The sequence below is a fragment of the Musca vetustissima genome, unplaced genomic scaffold (genome assembly GCF_032173495.1).
Source record: "Musca vetustissima isolate MV318-11 ecotype Yass unplaced genomic scaffold, APGP_CSIRO_Mvet_v1 utg18190, whole genome shotgun sequence".
Lineage (NCBI taxonomy): Eukaryota > Metazoa > Arthropoda > Insecta > Diptera > Muscidae > Musca > Musca vetustissima.
In genome coordinates, this window is record NW_026882521.1 from 99,005 (window position 1) to 124,171 (window position 25,167).

A 25,167-nucleotide genomic window follows, 5' to 3' on the forward strand; every position below is an offset into this window, starting at 1 on the left:
ATCCAAAAGATAGTTATCTTTCCGACTTCATCCTAAATTTACTCAAAGACTCCGATTCGCACACCATTGTCCAGTCCTCAGTCAATTTATACCCTACCCAACTCTGATGTGAGGCTATTATAGCGTTGTGTGACCGCGAGAGTTTGTAACGCCGCGAAATGTTAGGCCTAGACCCACCTTTTAGTATACCACATCTTGAGTAGCTAAGGCGATCTATTCATGTGTGCCCATTATAATTTGTAAACACGATAAAGGCCACAGTTGTGGACCAAATTTTGCATTTAGGAAGGTTTCTGGCCAAAAAACTCCTATTGTTTTAGAATGCCGTTTTATCCGAACTTCTCACAACTCAATATTTATATTCAAAATAAATTATGTGTATAACAGACCTCAGCGGGAGATCGTAATGGACTCAACTGCATCAGTGTGAATACAATTCAATCCTTTTTGATAGACCTGTTGATCTACAGTCCTTTCTAGATCGTTAGATCTTCCTTTCTGCGTCTGGACGGTGAATTAGAAGTCTGTTCCCTCAATAAGCATTTTGGGAGGATTGACTATTTACCCATTAGTGAATTAAAAAAAATCATGATCCCGGCATTTGTGTATGGTTTTCTAACCGAAAACCAGTAAGGAAAGTAGTAAAGTCGGACTGGGCCGACTATATGATACCCTTCACCACTTTGGGTATATTGTACATATTTATCCTAACAATTTCATACTCATGTCTTTCTGCAAGCTACGCTAAATTTAATTTCATTCGGGCAACAATTTCAACAAAACGCAACAACTTCATTCTACTCTCAGTTTAAAAAGTGGTGCAAAATTTCGTGTCAATAGGACAAACATTAGGTGTTTGGTGCACCATTCACCTAAAATCGGACGAAAATATATATGGGAGCTATATCTAAATCTGAACTGATTTTCAAGAAATTTAACACACATCGTTCTAGATTTAATTCAGTACGCTATGCCAGGAGAATATGAAGGGGGACTTTGGTGCACTATTTACCTAAAATCGGACGAAAATATATAATTGGGAGCTATACCTATATCTAAACCGATTTTCTCGAAACTAAACACATGACATTCCAGACATATTTCAGTATCCTATGCCAAATTTCGTGCAAATCGAAAGAAATCCGTCAACCTTAAATCGGTTGGCGGACGGCATAAATCGACTCAGAAAGTGATTATATGCATATTCTCAAAAGGAACCATGCGTCTATCTCGTTTTCTTTTGTCTGTTACAAACATATGCACAAATATATACCACAGTGTGGAGAAGAGTATAAAAAAATGGACATCTCATGTGAACGGAATATCAAATTTCATTAAAACTTTGCACCTCGTAATATATTTAACTTATCTATATAATGCACAAAAATGGGACCCATCGGTCTACTCGTAATAATATCACGCGTCCGGACTATTAGATTTGAACAGAACTTTGTACGACCTAATATTTTAACTATGACTGTATAATGTTGAAGGCGGTCCACGCCTTCTAATACCTTTCCCACAAAGGAGTCCACATTTTGAAATCTTGTACATCCCAAATGAAACGAACCGTTTCATGAAAACTTTGTACAACTTAGTATTTTTACCGTACTTAGATTATGTACGAAGATGGGACCTGTCGCTATACTCCTTCTGGTACCTCACCAAAAATTTTACATTTGATTGTCTGATTTGGTCCACTGTAATGTACATATTTGTTTGCATCATTTCCAGATTTCAGTAACGAGGTCACCCTACCTATTTTTTAGCCGAAAAATATTATGGTGGCTAAACATTCGAATACTCCAGGGCTAAACTCGCTTCGCTTTAGGTATTTCGACTATCACTTTGCACCATTTTTGTGGCTGTAATTTGTTAGCATAGGTGCATATTTTCACATAGCCCAAATATAAAGTAGCCAACCGATTTTATATTTTTAAAAGTTATAACTGCATTTTCCGACATTTTCCGCTAGTATCTCATTATAGACGTTTCGGGTTTTCCGGCTGAAGTGACTTCAATTTCCTAATCCACATTACAGAAACTTTCCAGATCGGGTTATTGAGGGATTAAAGGCATTCCCATGTACATTGTTTAGCATAGTCTCACGATTATGTTTAATAAAATATATAACGGTCCCGACCGTTTTTAAATATTTGAATAGACCTAGCCGCAATATCCAATATTAGCGGCAATAGTTTAACGTACCGTGTTATGGATGCTTTAAATATTTCCAACTAATTTTAATATAATTCCCAAACCTAGTAGGACATTCGATATTGGATGCGTTTTATGTTTTGTAAATCATATTAAAAATTCTCTTAAATTCGTGTTCTGGTAATTCGAAAACCTAAAATATTTAAATATTCAATTTCGACTGCAGTACCACTCATCATTTTCAACAATATCGAGCCATATTCGCCAAAAAAACGTAACCCTCAATTTGAAATTTTACAGGAGAAGGTTTTGTTTTAATAAATTCAGACTTAATAAATCTATTATTTTGAAATTTAGGATTATAGTTTAAAACAAAACTAGTTGGTAACTAAACTATAGTTCTATATTTCAAAATAATAGCTTTATTAAATCTGAATTTATTAAAACAAAACCTTCTGTAAAATTTCAAATTGAGGGTACGTTTTTTGGCGAATATGGCTCGATATATAAAATGTATATATTTTGGGCACAAAATTTGTGATGGATGTGCAAAAAATCCTGAGAATAATAGCGCAAACATTTTAGAATAGTTCTTCATCGCCGATAATATTCTTCCATACGATTAACACAAAATAATAGCCCCTGACCTGACCCAATGTAAAATATTTACTACCTTGCATTCTTTATATCACACAAATTACATAAAACTAAGCTGCTGCTGCTGCTGTTGTTGCACATCCATGTAATCATTGAAACACCGCAAAAATCATAAATCTTTGTGTAAAAATAAAAAATATGCAGTTAATGAATGCCTTGCACAGTGAAACTTTTCCTTATGCTAACTACCAAATAAATTCTCCTAATTTTTTGTGTATGCCTAACTAAGTTCAGCATTATCAAGAGCATAACAAATGTGTGGCTAATAAACAATAATAATAATATGATTTAAATATGTTAAATGTACAATTTCGAATATACATTTCCGTCACGCTCTCTGCTGCTGCAGAACGCTTTGCATTTCATTGTGTAGCACAACATTTCTATCATCTATATATTATTTCTGTATTTATAATTTATGATTACTTTGCAATGATACTAACAATAAATTTTGTTTTAACCTCTAGGCAACCTATATAAAATGTCTCGTAACAAGGACAAATATGAAAGTGCAAATCGTAGACAACAGATCTTTATGTCACCTGAAGATGTGGCTGCTGGCAAAAAATCCAATTGGACAGGCATTGAAATTACAGGTTGGTATTGAAATATTTCTATTTTTTTAGTTGTATTATTAATTTTTTCAATTTTTTACCTTTCCAGGTTGCGTCCGTAACATCAGTCCTTCTCTGTGGGAATTTGAACACTTAACCGCATTATATTTAAATGATAATCATTTATTGCGATTGCCCGCCGATATTGGCCTATTGGTAAATTTACGCACATTGGACGTATCGAGTAATAAATTGCGTAGCTTACCAGCTGAATTGGGCGAATTAATACAGTTGAGGTGAGTGGATTTCTTAAAGAATTTTTTCAAGGCCTAACCCAATCACCCTAATCAAGGCGTGGATTTTTAAAAGAATATTTTTTCAAGTCCTAATCAAGGCGTGGATTTTTAAAAGAATATTTTTTCAAGTCCTAATCAAGGCGTGGATTTTTAAAAGAATATTTTTTCAAGTCCTAATCAAGGCGTGGATTTTTAAAACAACATTTTTTCAAGGCCTAACCAAGGCGTGGATTTTTAAAACAACATTTTTTCAAGGCCTAACCAAGGCGTGGATTTTTAAAAGAATATTTTTCAAGGCCTAATCAAGGCGTGGATTTTTAAAAGAATATTTTTTCAAGGCGTAATCAAGGCGTGGATTTTTAAAAGAATATTTTTTCAAGGCGTAATCAAGGCGTGGATTTTTAAAAGAATATTTTTTCAAGGCGTAATCAAGGCGTGGATTTTTAAAAGAATATTTTTTCAGAACGTAATCAAGCCGTGGATTTTTTAAAGATTTTTTTGGATTTTTAAAAGAAATATTTTTTGACAGAAAAGGCTGGGTTTTTTTGGAAATTCGTACTAGAACGGTACAAAAAGTACTAAATGTGATACCATTTGTATTTGGTAGAGCTAGAACTCTGAAATTTGGATTGGTGGTCGCCGATGTGTAGTGTAGGATAGATGTACCAAGGGGTTTTTGGAAATTCGAACTATAAATATCCGAAAATTACTAAAATTTATAGATAGAGCTAAAAACTTAAAATTTGGAATTCGAATTATGGTTGAGATGTAGAGTCTATTTCAGGAGATGGTTTTGAAAGCGTTTACTCATGTGTACGAAGAGTACTAATGGTACTATATTTGGTACACATTTATTTTGGAGTTACAAATCGAGCTGGAATCCTGAAATTTGAAATTAACATTACTGTCGGAGTGTAGGATTGGGATATGTATGTACTTTAGTAAATTTTTTACTTATGTGTACGAAAAGTACTAAATCGTACTATAATTGGTACAATTTGGATTTGGGTGAACCGATAGAGCGCGAACAATGAATTTTGGAGTCAGGATCATTGTAGGCGTGTAAGATTGGGGTCAGGACTCAGTTTAAGACATTATTACTTATGGGTACTAAATGGTACTAAATTTGGTACAATTTGAATTTTAGGTGACCCATAGAGCTAGAATCATGAAATTTGGAGTCAGGATCATTGTTGGGGTGTAAGATTGAGATATGTAGGAAGTTTTAGAAATTTGTACCAATGTGTACTAAATTTGATACAATTTGAATTGTGAGTGAACCGATGGTGTTGGAATCCTGAAACTTGGATTTGGGATCACTGTGGGGTGCAGGGTTGGAGTATGTAAGAAGTTTTCGAAATTTGTACTAAGTGTACTTAATTTGGTACAATTAAATTTGAAGTCAGGATCACTGTAAGGGTGTGAATCCTGACCCCAGGATTCAGTTTAAGAAATTAATACTTATGAGTACTAAATGGTACTAAATTGGGTACAATTGCAATTTTAGGTGACCCATAGAGCTAGAATCATGAAATTTGGAGTCAGGATCACTGTTGAGGTGTAAAATTGAGATATGTACCAATGTGTACTAAATTTGGTACAATTTGAATTGTGGGCGAACCGATAGTGTTGGAATCCTGAAACTTGGATTAAGGATCACTGTGGGGGTGTAGTTTGGGTTAAGTATAAAGTTTTGGAAATTCGTACTACTGTGTACTATATTTAGTACAATTTGAATTTTGGGTGAACCAATAGATTTGAAATCCTGAAATTTGAATTTGGAATCATTGTGAGGGTGCAGGATCGGGGTATACAGGAAGTTTTGTTGGATGGTTGAGGAGGGTACTTATGGAAATAATGTGTGCTAAATGGAACAAAATTTTGTAAAATTTGGATTTAGGTGAACCTTTAGAGCTCGAATCATGAAATTTGGTACTAAATGGTACTTAAATTCAATTTATGGTCGATATTAATGTGCAGATTTATTTGTTTTTCTGACATATGCGGTACTTTGCGAAAATAACATATGTTAATACATGTTTAAATTATTCCCACATTCGCTAACGAAGTAACATGCATATGCTATATGATAACCAGTAAGGAAGGTAGTAAAATCAGGCTGGGCCGACTATATGAAACCCTTCACTTTGGGGTATATTCTATAAGAACTTTGTTGCATTATTTACCTTAAATCGAACGAATATATATATGGGAGCTATATCTAAATCTGAACCGATCACGAAAGTGTACAAAGGGTAAAAATGACACCAAATTTAGTATAGATGTAGATATCTTTTGCGGTCGGAATGGGTGTGTAGGTTTGAGATATAGACGTACTAAGGAGAATATATGTACTAAATGGTTCTAAAATTTTAATAATGCTCGATATAGGGGTTTAAATACATCCCACATTCGCTAACGAAGTAGCGGGTATATGTTAGTATTTATTAATTATGTTCTTTTGTTCTTCTTTTTTTCAGAGAACTTTTATTGAATAACAATTTTCTCCGCGTATTGCCATATGAAATTGGCAAATTATTTCATTTGCATGTTTTGGGTTTAATGGGCAATCCATTACAGAAGGAATTTCTCTCCATATACAATGAACCGAACGGTACACAGAAATTATTAACATATATGCTGGATAATTTGTCAAGTGAGTACAACGTTTTTAATTCTAATTTTATTTTATTAAATATTAATTTATAATTGATTTAAACAAAAGTGAACATACTGCGAACAATATAAAGACTAATTATTGCTGAGATAAATTATTTGAATATAGAAGGGTCTTGATCCTTATGATGCCAAAAATGTGTTAATATAAATAATCATTTCTGTTCTAATAGACTTGTGAATGAACTAAAATACTAATTTTAATTTAAAAAAAAAAGATTCTAAATATTTGTAATGAATGGTTTCAAAATGTGTGTTAAACCATCAAAAATACATTTTAAAGTCAATATATGCACGCGTCAAGTCATCAACAACATTGCCGAACGTCGGATGTTGTTGATGTTTCTACAACTCGATTGTGTGATAAATTTCGCTTTCGCTTGATTTTGATATGAAATCTATGGGATACATTTAATAAAATTACCGCCACCATAAATAACAACATGAAGAGATCAAATAATTGATAATCAACAACAACAAAACAACTACCACCACAGAGTGACAATAGATAGCCAACTAACTGATGCTATGATGCGAAAACCCAACCATCCAACAAACTAACGAAACTACCAACCAATATACCTCTCTATCACCACCTCCCGCAAAAAAAAAATAAGAAATAAAAAAAAAACGGCAAACAATTTTGATAATCTCGTAAATCATTATTTTACAAACTCTCGCTAGCTATCATAAAAAAATAACAACAACATCAACAACATTTCTCCAAACAATGATGACGACGTCGGCGATGTTGATTGTGTGGTTGGTGATGGCATTTAAACAACAATTTTCCAAACTATAGTGAACAACAAATGATGAGGCCAGGCCGCTAGCCATCATTGTGTTTTGTTGATTTGGAAAAACGGAAGGAAGGAGCTTTTTCATGGCTGTGACGGTAAATTTGGTCGGGATTTTTTTTTTTTGTAGAAGAAGGAATATTTTTTTACCGAAGACCTCGAAGAAGAAATTTTTCTTTTGAAATAATTGTGGCTTATAGAAAGGAGTTTCTATGGAACATACGAAGTCGAAGTAGTCATAACATACTACATGGATTTCTTATAGAATAGCCAGATTTATTCTTTATTTGTTACTAAAGGAAATCATCGATTTGGTTCTTTATTCAAAATTTCCCCACAAAACGGAAAAAAATCTTCCTGGTTCCCTTAAAATCAAAAGGTTTTCACACTGAATTACTATAATTATTTTCTGAACAAGTATTATATCGTAGTCGTCTTCGACGAAGATAATCTCCTGATAACACAGGTCACCTCAACGATGTTCCAAATTATTTGCATAGAAGATATCTGATCAGAATTTAGTTATGAAGATGATCTGTTGGATCGCCTTGTATAAGCTGTAAAGTCTTTCCATAGAAAGCAGGATATTGAGGTATTCTTACAGAAAAAAAGATCTTCCTCTTATACAAGATCTGAAGATTTCATAAGCGACCGTCTCTTTAGCAGGCCATAGAGTTTTCTTATAAAACTGGATGTATTTTTTCTAGAACGGTAGAAGCTCGTGTTTGTGTACAAAAGGAAGATTTCTTTTTGGAAGCCAATAAAAAGATTTCTTATAAAACAGAAGGAATAAACAGAAGGGGTTTCTGTGGAAGACAGGAAGTCGAGGTATTATTCTACAAAAATAAAAATAACAAGGTATATTCACAAGGTGTTCCGACGATCTCATAGCTGAAGGCCGCCTTTTCCTTATTAGACTCCAGAAGGTTTCTTCATTAAAGACCAGACGGGTTTCTCCTCGGCAGACCAGAAGGTCGTCTCTCTGGAAGACCCTTAGATATTCGCCCAAAAAGAAAAGACTTTCAGTGCAACTAAAAAAACAATTGTCTTATTTTTCCTGATAACCTAGATTCTGCTCTAAAGTCGAGCAGCATGAATTCTTTGCGAAGACACCTTCTTCAGTCAATCGATAGGAGATCAATGTTTGAAGAAAACTGCTCGTCCCTGGCAATCTGCTCGTCTGCCTTCTGGAGATACCCACAATGTCCCTTCGGATGGTCTCCAGAAGACGCCCATGCTGTTCTTCAGCCTGAGCATCCTCGTCTATTTCTCGTCTATAGAAGACTGTTGCCCATTGACCCACCTACAGAAGGCTCTTCTCTTTAACTCTTCTAAAAAACATTTTAAACTTCAACTTCTATGACTTGCTGGTCCTATATACAATAAAGACTTCTCGAACTTCACCTATTCAAAATATCGCCTATGCTTCAACATGCCTATGGACGTCTCCCTGGCCTTCTGATCTCATATGAATACTCGCTGCTTCTATAAGCGAGCATAGAATACACTCGATCCTGTATACATTTAATATAAACTCCTTGAACTTCAGCTCGTCTGTGGAAGACTCCATTGAGCCGAACATAGAAGAGACTACCCTGTCTTTTAGCTCTTCTACAGTAGACCTTCAACTCCATATAGGTTCTTTCCCTTCAGTTTATAGAATATTCTCTATTTTCCAGCGTGTCTGTAAAGACTCGCTGGTCTCCAGTTCCCGCGTATATAAACGTTTTTTTTTTGATTCAGCTTCTCTTGCTTCATGGCATTTATAAAATAATATATCTAATTTATAGGTGACACATCACCTCAGTTCGTATATTGAAGACTCTCTGCAGCTAGTGCATAAAAAGCCCCTATGCTACTTCATGCGGACTTCCCTTAGCTTGTCAGTTAATCTAAAATGACCCACCTCCGCTTGACTATAGATGCACCCTGCCTTCCTTCATCTCATCTATGGAAAACTACTTCAGATCGTCAAAGGAAGACTCAATTCAAAGAAAGATTTACTTAAACTGGTAAGATCGCTTGACTATGAAATACTACTCCTTCATTTCGACTATTAAATACACCCCTCGTCAGCTCGGCTATTGAAGACTCCCAACAGCACTTCTTTTAACGACTACCTTCCTCAGCTCGTCTACAGAAGACTCCCTTCTTCAGCTCTTTTATATTAGATTCTTCAGCTATTCTATAGAATACTCTCTTCTTCAGCTCATCTATTAAATGCTCCCTTCTTCAGCTCTTCTATAAAAGACTTCCTTCTTCAGCTCTTCTGTAGAAGACTGCTTTATTCAGCTCATCTATTAAATACCCATTTTTCAGCTCTTCTACAGAATACTTCCTTGTTCAGCTCGCCTATAGAAGACTCCCTTCTTCATCTATTCTATAGAAGACTCCCTTCATCAACTCTTTTATAGAAGCTCTTATATCAGCTCTTCAGCTCTTCTGTAGAAGAAGGCTTTTTCAGCTCTTCTTTCTATGGAAGACTCGCTTCTTTAGCTCTTCTATAGAAGACTCCCTTCATCAGCTCTTCTATAGAAGACTCCCTTTTTCAGCTCTTCTATTGAAGACTCCTTATTCAGCTCGTCTATAGAAGACTCATTTCTTCAGCTCTTCTATAGAAGAAGACCCCTTTCATCAACTCTTTTATAGAAGTCTCCCCTCTTCAGCTCTTACATAAAAGACCCTCTTTAGCTTTTCTATAGAAGACACTCTTATATTTCTATAGAAGACCTCGTTCTTTAGCTCTTATATAGAAGACTACCTTCTTCAACTGACTTTTGAAGAGACCACCGTCAGCTGGATGACTAACTGCAGCTCGTCTATAGAAGATACCATACATCTCGCCTATAGAATACTTCCATCACCTTGTCTTCACCCTTCAGCTCGTCCATAAAAGACTCCATTCTTTAGTTCGTTTAAGGATGGGCTCATCTATAGAAGACTCCTTCTGCATTTTTTCCATTCATCTATATAAGACTTCGTCCAATTCGTATATAGAAGACTCTCTACCCCATCTTGTCTTTATAGAAGACTTCCTTCAATTATTGAACTCTTTTCTAGTATCCTTCTGTTTGTCTCAAACGTTGTATGTTAAATACGTCACCGATTTTTGACAGTCCCCTCTCTAATTCTGTCCGTTTTGTAATTTGAAGAAGTTTTATTGTTTTCGCTGGTTCACCATCAGTTCGTTTGTGGTTGATGAGTGAGAGGCTGGTGCCTTCAAGTGCAAATTCAACCCATTGTAATTTACATCGTTTGCTTGGCTTGACTGCCGGCCTAGCTGTATAGCTGCATGGCTGGCTGACTGGTTGATTGACTGTCGCTGCGCTGTCGCTGCTATTACTATTGCGCGGTGGAGTTGTAAAACTTAAATCGATTAAATTGATGTCGCCTCAATTAACTGCAATTTTCTCGTGTAAAGTGAAATGAAAATGAAATTGTTTTTCTCGGTTTAGGATGTTTGTTTATTGCTGTTACTGTTGGTGTTGTTTCACTTTTCATTTTGAGCTCCTTGTTCAATTCAAATGTGTACAAGCTGGCCAGACTTGATCAGTGGAGACCAGTTGACAGCCAGTCGCGATGCCAAAAAACAAAAAAAAAAACATGCCACACTTAGTCATTCAATCCGCCAGGCAGCTAGCCAACCGGCCAGTTCCACAACCTACAACAACTGGTAGCAGGCTCTTATTGCTGCTCTGGCTTTGAGAGGGATTGTTATATATTTCTTTTTTGTTAAAGTTGTTGTTTTTGTTGCAGGAGCATCGCTGCTGATGCCTTGTCTTGTTCAGTGGTCATGTTTTTTCCAGTTGACTAAAGTGGTATTTAAATTACAATTTAAGAAAATATTAAAACGCCTTAAAGTTAGCAACATCAATATTAGCCGGGCCTTGGTGTTGGATGACTGGCTGGTTGGTCATTGTCATAGACCACAACCACCAAAAATGCCATCAGTAATAAGAGACGCTTTCAATTATGATGTTTCGCCTGCTTTTTTTCTTCTTCGTGTTGGTGGTGGCTACCATTTCTTTTGGTAATATCATCCACCCGGTTGGTGGTTGCCATCACCATCATCAGCAACAACATCACGATGGTCATCATGTAAGAGGAGCTTTTTCCAGCTACCTATAATACATTGTAATGACCAGCCGACCAGCATTTGGACAGACAAGACACTGACTACTGACCGCGCGAATAATCATTTAGTTCAGGCTACTCTGCTGTCTCTACTGCTGCACCAGGCAATCAACTCTTAAGGAGTTTTCCCAACTTTTAGCCATCCAACCAACCATAGTTGCATTTTAGCAGCATTTCATTTTAGTTCATTTTTGTAAGCCGTGGTACACTCACACAAACAGTTGCATATAAAACAACCAACCCATTGCAAACAAATTTCAACTAAAAGAGAAAGTTTCCTTTAAGTCGTCGTCGTCCGCATCGTCATTGGCATCATCATCAGCATCGGCAACATTACCATTATCGTCACAGTTGATATCATCATCAGCAGCTGGCAATAGCCTTTAGTAATAATAAATGCAAGGTAATCAAAAAAATCCTTTTTAAATGGTATTTTTGAGAGGGTCTTGGGGGAACTAAAGGCGTAAATAAATAGAATATCATACTTAAGCTTGACTATAAAGGCTCTATAGCCATGGATGATTCCTTGTACTTCTATATTATATATCCCATATACTACGTGGCGTTTAGCTATCGAGTATACTCCCTGATATTTAGATCACCTATAGAAGGATTTGTCCTCTTCAGTTCGCCTATAGAATATTTCCTTCTTAATTTGGTCTATGAAGACCACATCAAATCGTCTATAAAGACTCACTTCAGCTGGTCTCTAAATAATATCTTCATCCCTGTAATGCTTCCCACCCGTCAGCTAGTCTATAAAATATTTGACTTTGAAGGCTCCATAACCTCCATAAATCGGCTATAGACTCCCTGGAGGTCACCCTTAAAGAGTATTTGTCATTCTGTTCAGAGGCTACCTTCAGATATCCTATGTCCTGTTGCTCCTCTATATAATAATTAGTTTATCTATAGATTATAATGTGGTCTTTAGCTGGCGTATAACTCCCTGGCTTGCAGTTCATCTACAGAGGACTTTTTACACTTCAGTCTGTGAAAGATTCTCCTTAGCCCATATGTAGCGACTCCCTCCAGCTAGTCTCTGAAGATTCTGTTCATTTCGTCTATATATTTTCCTTTTACCTCGCCCACAAAGATTACCTTCCTTTCAGCTGGTCTATAGAAATAATAAATGTCCTTCCTCTATGGAATAATCCCTTCTACAGCTTGTCTATAGAATGCTCCCGTTTTCAATTCGTTAATAGAAGACTTATTGTTTAAACTCGATTTCCCTTCATTTCGTCCATAGAAGACTCGTTTATCGAAGAAGACTCCCTTCTGCAGTTCGTCTATTGAAGAAGACTCCCTTCAGTTTGTCTATAAAGCTCTTCTAAAGAAAACCCCCTTCATCAGTTCCTCTATAGAAGACTCCCTTCACCAACTCCTCTAAAAATCCCTTTCATAAGCAGTCCATTTTTAAACTCGTATATTCAGTAAGACCTCCTTCTGCAGCTATGCTATAGAAGCATCCCTTCTTCAGCTCGTCTATTACACTCTCTTCAGCTCGTTCGTAAGGAATCACTTCACTCTTCATATCATTTATAAATACACTCTTCAAATTGTTTTGGTAGATCCTCTTCAGATCGTCTAGGAAGTCTCGCTTCAGATGGTCTATAAATACTCCCTTTAGTTCGTCTATAGAAGAATCTCTTCAGCTCGTATATAAAGAAGACCCATGAAAACCCTCTTCAGATCGTCTATAAATACTCCCTTCAGCTTGTTATTCTCGTCAATAGAAGACTCTCTTCTTAATCTCGTCTATAGAAGTCTCCTATATTCAGTTTCTATAAAAAAGACCGCCTTCTTCAGCTCTATAAAATACTTCATTTCCAGCTAGTCTATGGAACCTCTATGGAAGACTCCATTCAGCTTCTATAGAATATTCTCTTGAGGTAATTCATGTCGTCTGTGGAAGACCTCCTTATGCTGTATATGGAATATTCCCCCCTAGCGAAGATACCCTTGCCATTCAGTTTATGTATAGAAGTCTCATTATCATTCTGCATTTCTATTGAAGGTTCCTGCCTTTGGTTCGTCTAAAGAAGACTCATTGATCTTATGTTATAGAAAATTTTCTTTTTCAGTTCCTCTTTAGAAGACCTCTTCCTTTATCTCCTCCAAAGGTACTCTCTTCAGGCCGTCTATTGGAGAGTTCTTCAGTTCGTGTGCAGAGACTCTCTTCAGCTCACCAAAATAGGTCCCACTCAGCTCGTCTACAAATTACCTCTTCTTAAACTGGTCCATAAAGACTGCAGCTCCATTCAGCTTTGTCCTTTATTTCGTTTGTAGGAGGCTCTATAGAGACTTTCTGCCTTTTATGTTCGACGATTGTAATACCACCTCTTCCCTTCAGATATCCTGTCAGTAAAGGCACCCTTTTTGGCATTTGTCCACACTCCATTAAATTGCAATTTAAGGAAATTTCCCCTTCCCATACATGCATAACTTACATGTTTCACAACGTTTCAACTCCAATTTCAGTAACTTCGACGATATTAAATTGCCACGAACGGAATCAAACAGAAAAACGAAATCATACAAAAAAAAAAATCGAAACTTTTTTTAAACTTCAACTTTCAACGAAAGTAGAGTCAGGCAATTGAATGAATTTTTGTGGTGGGCCATAACAAATTACTTCCTCCCACACACACTCACACACATACAACACAAACAAGTTGTATGATGGCATATAAAAAAATCCTCCCAACCAGACTTCCAAAAATATCTGCTGATGAAATGAAATAAACAAATGAATCGGAGTTGTTTTTTTATTTTCTCATTGAAGGGGGATTTTGGGCGTACACAGTAGCAGACTAAAGCTGCTAATTTTCATTTCCCAACCGGCAAAAAAAAAACATACGTTAATAAAGCTCTGCCATCAGGTAAAACAAGCTGCTACGGGCGGTTGGCTGACTGACTGGTTGGCAGCGTCAAACATATGTTGGTTGTTTCATTTTTCACCCAAAAAATAAAAAGCAATTGAACCACATTCAAACCAAACCAAAGCGAAAAAATAAAAAAGGCAATCTGCAATAACAAATGTGATTGTTGGTTGAATGCAAGTAAACAGCCGCTGTTGCTGCTGAATTGGATTTTTTTTGGTAGGCCCAGCCAGCCAGTTATGTTGGTGTTGCATGCATCATTGTGTTGTTGGTTGTTTTTTGGTTGGTTGGTGGTAAATGCAACACGATATATAAAATTGCAAGCGGTTTTGGGTTTTAAGTTGCTGGCTTCTTTTTTGGTGTTTTTCTGCAATTTTGCAGGTAAACTTGTTGAGGCGGTAATACAACACCATAGCACTCACTTTCAACACTTTTAAAGATTCCAAAAATTGCATGCAACTACGCTCGCTCTCGCTTACATATGCAGATCTCAAAACGACATATAAATTAAATTAATCATTTTGAAATAGCAATTTTAGACATTGATTGTCTAGTTGGTCCACAAGAGAATTAGCCATTTAACGTTTGTAAAGTCATAAAGCCTTTGAATATGATTTAGGATAATAATGCAGTACACCTAGCGGTCATAATTTTTTGCAACCGAATTTTTGCTATTTTTTATAAAAAGAGACTTTATACGAACTATATGTCTCTGATGACAAGTATTATATATACTCATGAGGAAACCCTATTATTATACATAATATCATAAATCACGATATATATCGCAATACTTTAATTTTACACAGACATTGCTAGTACTCCTAGGATGTTTGGAAGAGTGAGTGTTTCTCATTATTCTCGAAGCTGTGTTTTTACGAATGGCGGGTACGATAACTCAAAAATTAATAATCCAATCGGTTAAAAATTTTGACACGCTTCTTTGGGAGTGTATAGCTGTCGTATGAACTAGGATAAAGCCAATAGTTTGTGGTCAAAAATAGGCGAATAGGCAATAGTTTGTGGTCAAAAAACAGCAAGGAAAGTAGTAAAGTCGGGCTGGGCCGACTATATGATACCCTTCACCACTTTGGGTATATTATACATATGTAACCGAACTTAAATATGCGATCTATAAGTAAACCGACTAGCATTAATCCCAACACATGTCATTCTGCAACCTATTCTAAATTTTATAAATAGATTTAAAAGAAACTTTACACACGCTATTTGGTATGATTCACTGCTTAAAATATAATATCAATCACGCACCTTTTGATTATTTGGTGTACAATCAACATGAATAGGTCGAAATTATATATGTAAGCTATGCTATATCTAAATCGAAAGATATATAGGGACTTTGGTGCCCCATTTACCTTAAATCGGACAAAGCTATATAGGGGAGCTATATCTAAATCCGAACCGATTTTCACAAAACTTGGCACGCGATATTCAATTCAGACTCAATTCAGTATCCTATGCCAAATTTCGTGCAAATCGAATGATATATACGGACTTTGGTGCACCATTTACACAAAATCGGACAAAACTATATATGGGAGCTATATCTAAATCTGAACCGATTTTCACACATCATTCTGGGCCTAATTTAGTACCCTTTGCCAAATTTCGTGCAAATCGAAAGATAAATAGGGACTTTTGAGCTCCATTTATCTTAAATCGGACGAAAATATATAGGAGCTATATCTAAATCCGAACCGATTTTTACGAAACTTGGCACACGTCATTCTAGACTCAATTCGGTATCCAATGCCAAATTTCGTGCAAATAGAATGATATATACGGACTTTGGTACACCATTTACATAAAATCGGACAAAACTATATATGGGAGCTATATCTAAATCTCAACTGATTTTCACGAAACTTCACACATCATTCTGGACCTAATTCAGTACTCTATGCCAAATTTCGTCCAAATCGAGAGATATATAAGGACTTTTGTGCCCCATTTACCTTAAATCGGACGAAACTATATACGGGAGCTATATCTAAATTTGAACCGGTTTTTCCAATAGGGTTCGTAAGTGAGCTGTGCCAAATTTCATCCAAATCGGATCATAAATGCGACCTGTACTTTGTTTACAATTTAACATCTACAGACGGACGGACATGCATAAATCGACTTAGAAATTGATTCTATGCATATTCCCAAAAGGAACCATGTGTCTATCTCGTTTCCTTTTGCCTGTACCAGAAGGGTATAAAAAAAATTCAAAGGTCCGTAATTTTGAGGGAAGTTAATAATCCTAGTTCATTCGAGAGCAAGACTGGATTCCTATGTTCCAGTGAGGAGTTATCATGCCCGCCATCAAAAGTAAGGAATTATCTTTAATCACCAAAAACAACAACAACCAAATTTTGCAAATTATTTTTCTTCTCTTTTAAATCTTCAATTATATATGAGTAAAGTTACAAACCTTAACATGCATTGATATTAATTTACCAGCCCAGTGAAAATCTTGTCTATGATCCAGACATAAATATATACTGCAGAGAAATATGTCTGGGAACAGTTTATTTTTATTCTTTTCTTCGTACAATTTATTTACTATTTTGTATTTATTTACTATTTGGTAAAGAACCTTCCCAAATTCGGCGAGCTCAGCTTTTTTAATCTGAAAGAGTAAATGCGGAACTGAAACTTGTGGTATCGATATTTCATCCCTGAATTTGAACGAAACATATTTTGTCTGCTTTCGTACATAACAAGTCTATTAAAAGTCTATTGAGGATTACTTAAGTTCTTTTATAGAAGATCCTTGTTCAGCTATTCCATTAAGACCCCTTCATGTCGTCTAGATAAGACTCCATTTAGCACCTCCAGATATTACAAGCATTTTTCAATTAGAAACGAAGTCCACATCAGGGGGATGCCGACGGGACTCTAAACCATACAAATAAATTTATTGTGATTCTTGTGATGAAACTCTGCAAGAATGAAGACTGATCCGGTGCTATTGGTATTGATGATTGATCCCCTGAGTTGTCTACTTTCGTACATAAAAATGGTATAGAAGACTCCGCTCATGTTTAGAGGAAACTCACTTCAGCTCATCTAGGGAATATTCCCTTTTAGAAATAACTTACGTATTTATTCAGGATAATACCAGTTTTATTCACATTAGGAACAAAGAGCTTTGTGTGAATGTGGTGGGTGGCGATATTGTCATGAATTTAACCTGAAATTAATGGAGCGATTTCTGGCCTAGAATCGTGAAAAAAATACATTTAATGAAAAAAATGGAAAAATGTTAGTGGAACAGAAATTCAATAATATGAAGATTGATGAATATTCTGGGCCAGAACATTATTTTGTTCCTAAGAGCTTGTCGAGATATGTTCAAAACATTAGGGTCACATAAACTAATACTATCCGATTTGAACTTTGCACAACATATTATCTTTACCAAGCCTTGGTCAAGTAGGAAGAAGGGACCCATTGGTCCACTCCTTCTGGTACTTCCCCCACAGAGGGTCAAAATTTTCAATATTTATAAATCTAATATCCAGCGAATGGAATAACCGATTCCAACCAAACTTTGCACAACATATTATCTTTACCAAGCCTAGATCAAGTTTGAAGGTGGGAACCATTAGTCCACTCCTTCTGGTACCACACCCACAAAGGACCAAAAATTTCAATATTCACAAATACAATATCAGGCAAATAGATTGCAGATTTGAACCAAACTTTGTTCAACCTACTATATTTACCAATCCTAGATTAAGTCCGAAGATGGAAACCTTTTGGTACCCCCCACACAAATGGTCAACATTTTCAATATTTATAAATCCATAGGGTAAGGGTATATATCTGTCGGCAACGCCGACTGATATTTTTTTACTTGTTCTTGTTTTAACCTCAGCCAGCGACGTAGCCGGAGGGGGCTTATTCTTGACTTATTCATATATTTACAAAACCAAGATCTACATTCCATCCATTCACACCTTTTGATACCTTCCTCACAAAAGTTCAAAATATTAAATTTTCCAACAGTCTGTGGTCCATCTTAATTTTTATGTCTTCATGAGACATACTTCCACCACCTGTGGCCACAAAGAGAAGGACAAATTTTATTTGCAAATAATAATTGTGGTAACCTTGTTGTTGGTGTTTTTTCTTGGTAATTGTCAAATAAATCTAATTAACACCAACAAATTACCTTTACAAATTTCATGGCAATTTTTACATTCATAACTCTTCGAATAGCAACAGACAAATTCTGACCACACGAAGATAAAAACATGAACAAAAATGTCAAACAAATTGTAATTATGACGACGTTATGACCATTATCACATTAGTCCAAGTGGCGTTACATGCTGACCGAACAACAACAAAACATCTTGGTTACCTACAAAAAATGAAACAGAGTTTTCATGAAGTGGCAACAAAATCCAAATTTTTAGTAACTCATAAAAATCTAACTCTAATCAAGAAGAAATCTTGAAATTTAATTCTCACACACAGAGCTATTTTTTCCATTAGCCAGCCATTCTTTCATAAATTTTAACCATACATAGTCAGACCCCAATGTATGATGACGACGATGACTGACTGTGACGACCTTCAAACCAAACATCAATTCTCATGGTAATCCAATGTTGGTTGGTTGTTCGGTTCGGGTTTAGTTGATCGCTTGGCTGTTGTACTTCAATCTGAAGTAATGAAGCAGCAACAACAAAAAAGTAAAACTTACAAATTGCGATCAAAATTCGTTTTTTTGAAATCATCCAAATCTTGTCTTTACTTGAATCATAGCTGAGCTGCTGTGTTTCACTTCTTTTTCGATTTTTTTTTTATTTTTCTTATTTTTTTCTTTTGTTGTTGCCATTCAACCACAATGACAAACAACTATTGACTTTAAGCGGATGATGATTATGATGTTGTTGCTTTTGTTGTTGTTGGTATTTTGTGTATTGCATGAATGGAACTTTGTGTGTTGATTTCAAATGATATCTAAGAAAATACAGAAATATTAGATTCTTGACGACCGGTGTCTTTGGGTTCTTGACATAAAGAAGAACAGCTATGAGGGGTGGTTATGAAATTAGAAGAAAAACTTGCAATTGAAATTGAATAAATTTCTGAATATTTAAAGTTGATCAAGTAAATGTGATGCTGGGGAATGAATGAACAACGGTTGCGGATTCCAGGAGCACACCCACAATAATTTGAAAATCAGAAGAACTTTTAGCATTATTGCTTTCTTACGATAAAAAAGTGTCGAGGGATGTTCCGTGCGAATTTTTAAATTTTCGTCTGTCAAAAAGGTGTAAACGTCGAAAACGTAATTTACATGTATAAAATGTATTAATGTAGTAAACGTTATTTATTTCAATACCATGATGGAAGAAATCCATTATTTTTTTCGGCAGATGACTATACTGATAGATTTCTCGTAAAGTATCGATCAAACAAATTTATGCTCGTTGGAAGGGTGCTCGTTGGAAGGGTACAACAACTGACTAGAAACGGCCAAAATTGGCCAACAGAAGAGGTGTCGTGTTCCACCAGGACAACGCTCGACCATACACATCTACAGTGACTCGCCAGAAACTTCGGGAGCTTGGTAGGGAATGCATCAGCCATACAGTCCTGACTTGGCACCTTTTTCTTGCATTGCAAAATGTCTTTAATGATAAAAATTGTTATCTAGGGAAGATTGTGAAAATCGAATACTAGAGTTGTTTGCAAATAGAGAGCAGGACTTCTATGAGAGAGGCATTATGAAGATACCTTTAAAATGGAACAAATCATTCAAAAAAACGGTGCATATTTGCCCCAAACAGAACATTCCGAAGCATGTTAAATAAATTCCTATAGTCCATATAAAGATAATGGATTTCTTTTTCTCCAACCTAATATATTATTTTCTCATATATCGAACTATTCCATTCCAAATTATTAAAAAAATCTGAACTTTTTTGAGAAGAAAATTTGATATGGATTTGAGTAAAGCATAGGTAAATTCCAATTCGATTGATGGAAATAGCTATTTTGTCAAAAACCTAATGGTTTTAGGTGGGTTTACGACAATTTACGTCACTGTTTCTGTCGGACCATCTCCGAATGTGTCTTATCGAATTATCGGTTTTAGACCTCATGTTTCTTTTGGCCTAACTGTCGAATGGAGTGGCCTATTTTATATTAAAGAGTTGGAAAATGGGAAATATCAATCCATTCCTTCTGGTACCTTCCCCACAAATTGCTGAAAATTAAGCGTTATGGCTATAAGGGTATAACACTTTGATACAGTGAAAATGTGACACATCGAAATATTGGTTTTAGACCGCATGTTTCTTTGGACCAAATCCGTTTCAAAAAATTTGGAGTCGATTTACACACGTCCCTCCGTCAGTTGTCCCGTCTATCTGGCCGGCTGGTGCGCACGATAACGCTCGAAGGGAATAATCGATTTCATCCAAATTTTGAACATCTTAACATGCAAACGGACTAGCCGATTTTAACGAAAATTTGTACAACATATTATCTTTACCAATTCTGGATCAAATAGGAAGATCGGACCCATTGCTCCTGTCCTTCTGGTACCTCCCCCACAGAGGTTCAAAATATGTAAAATACCAATATCAAGCTAATGGAATGTCCGTTTTGAACCAAACTTTGCACAACCTTTTATCTTTACCAAGGCATGGTCAGGTTTGATAGACCCATTGGTCTACTCCTTCTTGTACCTACCCTCAAGAAATGGCCAAAATTGTGCTAAAAATTCATTTTATAATAATACGCAAACGGATTATCCGATTTTAAGGAAACTTTGTACAACCTATTATCTTTACCAAGCCTTGATCAAGTAAGAATATGGGATCCATTGGTTCACTCCTTCTGATACCTCCCCCACTCCCAAAGGGTAAAAATTTTCAATATTTATAAATCTAATATCAGACTAATGGAATGCCCTATTTGAACCAAACTTTTGCACAACCTATTACCATTACCAAGCCTAGATCAATTTTGAGGCTGGGACCCATTGATCCACTCCTTCTGGTACCTTTCCCAAAATGGTAAAAATTTTCAACATTTATAAATGAAATATTAGGCGAAAGGGATGTCCGATCTGAACCCAACAATATACAATGTGTCAGATCCTCAAAATATAGAAATTTAAGGGGTATTCTAATATGGGAGTTTGGTTTAATAACAAATCGATTTAATAAAAAACATATACATATGATCTTCATTTCAAAGTTCAATGCCTAGCTGTCAATCAAAATAAATATTAAAACCTGTGAGCGGAGCAGTATAGTCGGACGGGGCCGACCGTACGATACCCTACGCAACTACAACGGAACTCTAACTTCCTGCGGATTTTTATTCCGAGCCGGGCAATATTTCGTGATAGTTGCACCCTCTTGCCCGATTAGAGGTCAACAGCACCTATTCCTTACCCTGACATATGTTCCGAATATTACTAAAATTCAGTACAGTCCTTCTAATTACTTGTCCACATTCACTTCACCGTGGATTGTGTTGTGGTGTTCGGCTTCTAATTGTGGCCTATAGATCGATTCGAAAAAAAAAACAAAAAAATTAAGTTTTCGGTCCACTTCATCTCAAAATTATTATCTGATAATCATCATAACTGGAACCTCGTGGAAAATTTCAAAGCGCCCTTCAGTGTGGTAATTGGTTACTAAATAATTTATGAACACGTAAGCACCTATAAATATATACACTATAAAATACAAATTTTGTAATTTTTCACACAAAAATCAGGGTCCATTTGGCCCGTTAAATATTGACCGATCTTTATCAAAAACAATAAGGATCTTCATTGGGCAGAACCCATCCTACATGCAAAATTTCGTGAAGATTGCTCCATAACTGTGGCCTGTATCATGTTTACAAATTGTTATGGACAGACGGACGGGCGGACAAACATGTCTAGATCGACTTAGCTAGCCGAGATATGACGATCAGTATTCTAAAAGGTATTCTATTGGGGCTGCATAAAGCTATAATATCCGGACAACATAGTTTTAGTATTAAGTTATTAAAAAAATTGAGTATCGTATAATTGATTTTCGGTCAAAATTTCAAGACTTGAGATTCATTCAGTTTTTCTGTACAACTTTACATTAAGATTTTTTTCAATTCCAAGTTTCCAGTGGCTAACGATGGCAATTCTTTTAATTTAGTTTACAATTAATTTTAGTTTCAAATGTGTCATTATTTGTTTAAATTTTTAAAAATTTTGTTTTTGTAGTATTTTCCAAAATTTTATTTGTATTATGTTAAAACTTTTTATATACACCTCGTTTAACTTCTTAATGTTGCGCCACAAAAAAATAGTTTTCTACCAACAAATAAACAACAAACAACTTCAACATCAACAAGAACTAAATAGCCTCGACACCAAATACAACAATAACAACTAAGCTCCTAATAAATTCTGTTAAAAAACTAATTGTAATAATAACTTCTAATGTCTCTGTATATCGTAGAAATAAGTTTGTTGGGTTGCACCACTTCAAACTGAACAAAATGGTTTGTAACTCGACTAAATAGTGAACAAATATCGTAAGTTGTGTGAGAGTTATAATGAGAGAACCGTTCATTATCCAAGTAATCTTCTCATTTTCTCTTGCTCCACATGGGAGCTTAACCACAATGTGTGTGTTTTGTTATGAAAATGAAAAGTAAAAACAGAGAGTTGGATACTTCAGCTCTCTGGTTTGGGGAGAGCGAGTGAGTGTGTTATTAAAAAGAGCTTAAATGATTTCATTATTGTTGTTGTCTTTGTTTGATTTGGAAAACAAAAGTAAAACTGTGCGCTCGGGCTTGTCGGCCAAGCCACACTCTGTTGTAATAAAACCAGCTTTTCTTGTAACAAGAAAACTTGCCTGGTCTGCTTGCTCTGGCTGGCTGGAACGGGTTGTAACGTGTGTTGTGTGTCAATTTGTTGCTGTTGTTGTTTTTGTTGCTACAACTGTGGTTTTGTTTCTTGTCTTGTTATTATTATTAAACCATGGTTATAATAATGAAAGCTTTTTTGTTGTCGTGTGTGTGTGTAAACTTCTTCAGCTGTTCGTTTGTTCGCTCGCTTGCTGAGTTTGGTTTGGCTTGAAACCACAGTTAATTGAAAATGAATTTTTAGTCTGCCACAAGTCTGGCTCGAAAACGGTTGTGTGTAACAAGAAAGAAAAAAGACTGTTCGCGCTTCGTTCGGTTTTTACTTATTATATTTGCGCTCATTTTAAAAAGTTCGCATTACGAGAATTATCGGAACGACCAGGAGTAGCTAGCAGTAGTAGTACGTGTCGCGTGTTTTTTTCATTTCGTTTTATTAGAAAAAAAGAAAGGAAAACAACAACCAGCACAACAAAACGAAAACGAAAAGAAAATTCCAAACAACTTTCGCATTCAGTTCAAAACACCGCTTGTTCGCGCGCCTGCCCTCCTCACACAAACTCCTTATTTATTTGTGGTGCCACGCTTGAGATCCGTTTTGAAAACTTTGCCACTGTTGCTGCATGCATGCGTGTGTACCCAAGATCCGCATTTTGTTTTGATTTTTCACAATGTGGACTTTCTTGTGATGTCGTCGTGATCGTCCGACTCGACCGGGTGTAAATTTTGTTGAAGCCTAGAAAAAAACAAAAGAAAATAAATAATTATTAAAGAAAAGTTTTCAAGTGATAAGAAATACTGAAGGAAAAATATCGAAAACAATTCTCAAATGAATTGAAAAAATAAAAACAAGGAAGCAGTGGAAAATAAAAACAGTGAAATCAAAATTAAAATCGAAAACCAAATTCAAAAAATTTGAAAAATTTTGAAATTAAAAAAATTATAAAAAAATTAAACAATTTTGAAACTGAAACTAAAGTTGAGAAATGAATTAAAACGAAAATGAAAAAATAATTAAACTGAAAATAAAAATATAATAAAATTGAAAATTAAAATTACAAAAAAAAAAAAAATCAAAATCAAAAATTTTGAAAATAAAAAATTAAACAAATTAAAATAAATCAAACTTGAAAAATAAAAAATTGCAATTAAAAAAATTTCAAAATCAAAAATTTGAAAATATAAAAAAATAAAAAATTTTCAAAATTTCTAAAAAAAATAATTTTCAAATATTAAATGACTGTTTGTTACGCTCGGCAAGCTTATGAAACTTGCAACGCCGTATAACAACAACCACAACAACGACAAGGATTATGAGACCCAATACAGGCCAACCACCACTCCAACAGCAGCAGTCGCAACAACAACAGCACCAACATCATCCAGCATCTTTGCAACAGCAACAACAACACTTTTTGGAATCAACTAACCATCATAAAAATGTACCACCACCAGGAGCAGCATCTTCAGCGGTGTATGTGCACCCAGGATTAGCACTAACACCATCTTCGCAACAACAAAACTCCAATCATCCTACACATCATCATCAGCAGCAGCATCCCGGAGCATCATATTCTCAGCATCCTCATCCACATCCAGCACACCACCCTCATCATTATCCAGTTCCATCCCATCATCATGCTGGCACAATGGCTCCACCACAACCACCTCAACACATGTGGAATCATCCAAACTGCTATCCAGGACAGAATGCCGGAAATCCACACATGAATGTACAAAATAATCGCGGACAATATCCACCTCCACCACCCAGCTCCAGGCATTATGGGCCACCTCCAGCACCACAACATGCAGGACATCCTCACCAACAACAACATCCCAATTCTCATATGCTTCATCATGGTCATTATGCTCCCCAAACTCCCTCCTCCACAATTCCCGGTCCACATGGTGGTGGGGCGGAACGCATTCCTTTGACGCCACCCAATTATGCCAAGCTACCACCCCTATCCGCTGTAAATCAACAGCGAATCAATGAATGTGCCGGCATTCCCCTAATATCCACGGCCACGGCCCACCTAACTCCAGGGCAGAGACAAAGGATATCACGCAAGCAGTCCCATTCACCGCCAGGGAAAAATTGGACCCATATCTT

The 25,167-nt window shown here is 35.9% G+C and overlaps 1 protein-coding gene across 1 annotated transcript in view; it reads left to right on the forward strand.

Annotated features, from left to right (window-relative positions):
- LOC133328985 (CCR4-NOT transcription complex subunit 6-like) overlaps nt 1-25,167 on the forward strand; it is a 145,022-nt gene that overhangs the window by 1,291 nt on the left and 118,564 nt on the right. The window contains exons 2-4 of the mRNA XM_061537489.1: nt 3,282-3,410; nt 3,478-3,664; nt 6,145-6,320. Coding sequence (XP_061393473.1) covers nt 3,282-3,410; nt 3,478-3,664; nt 6,145-6,320 — 492 coding nt within the window. The remainder of the gene's footprint in view (nt 1-3,281; nt 3,411-3,477; nt 3,665-6,144; nt 6,321-25,167) is intronic.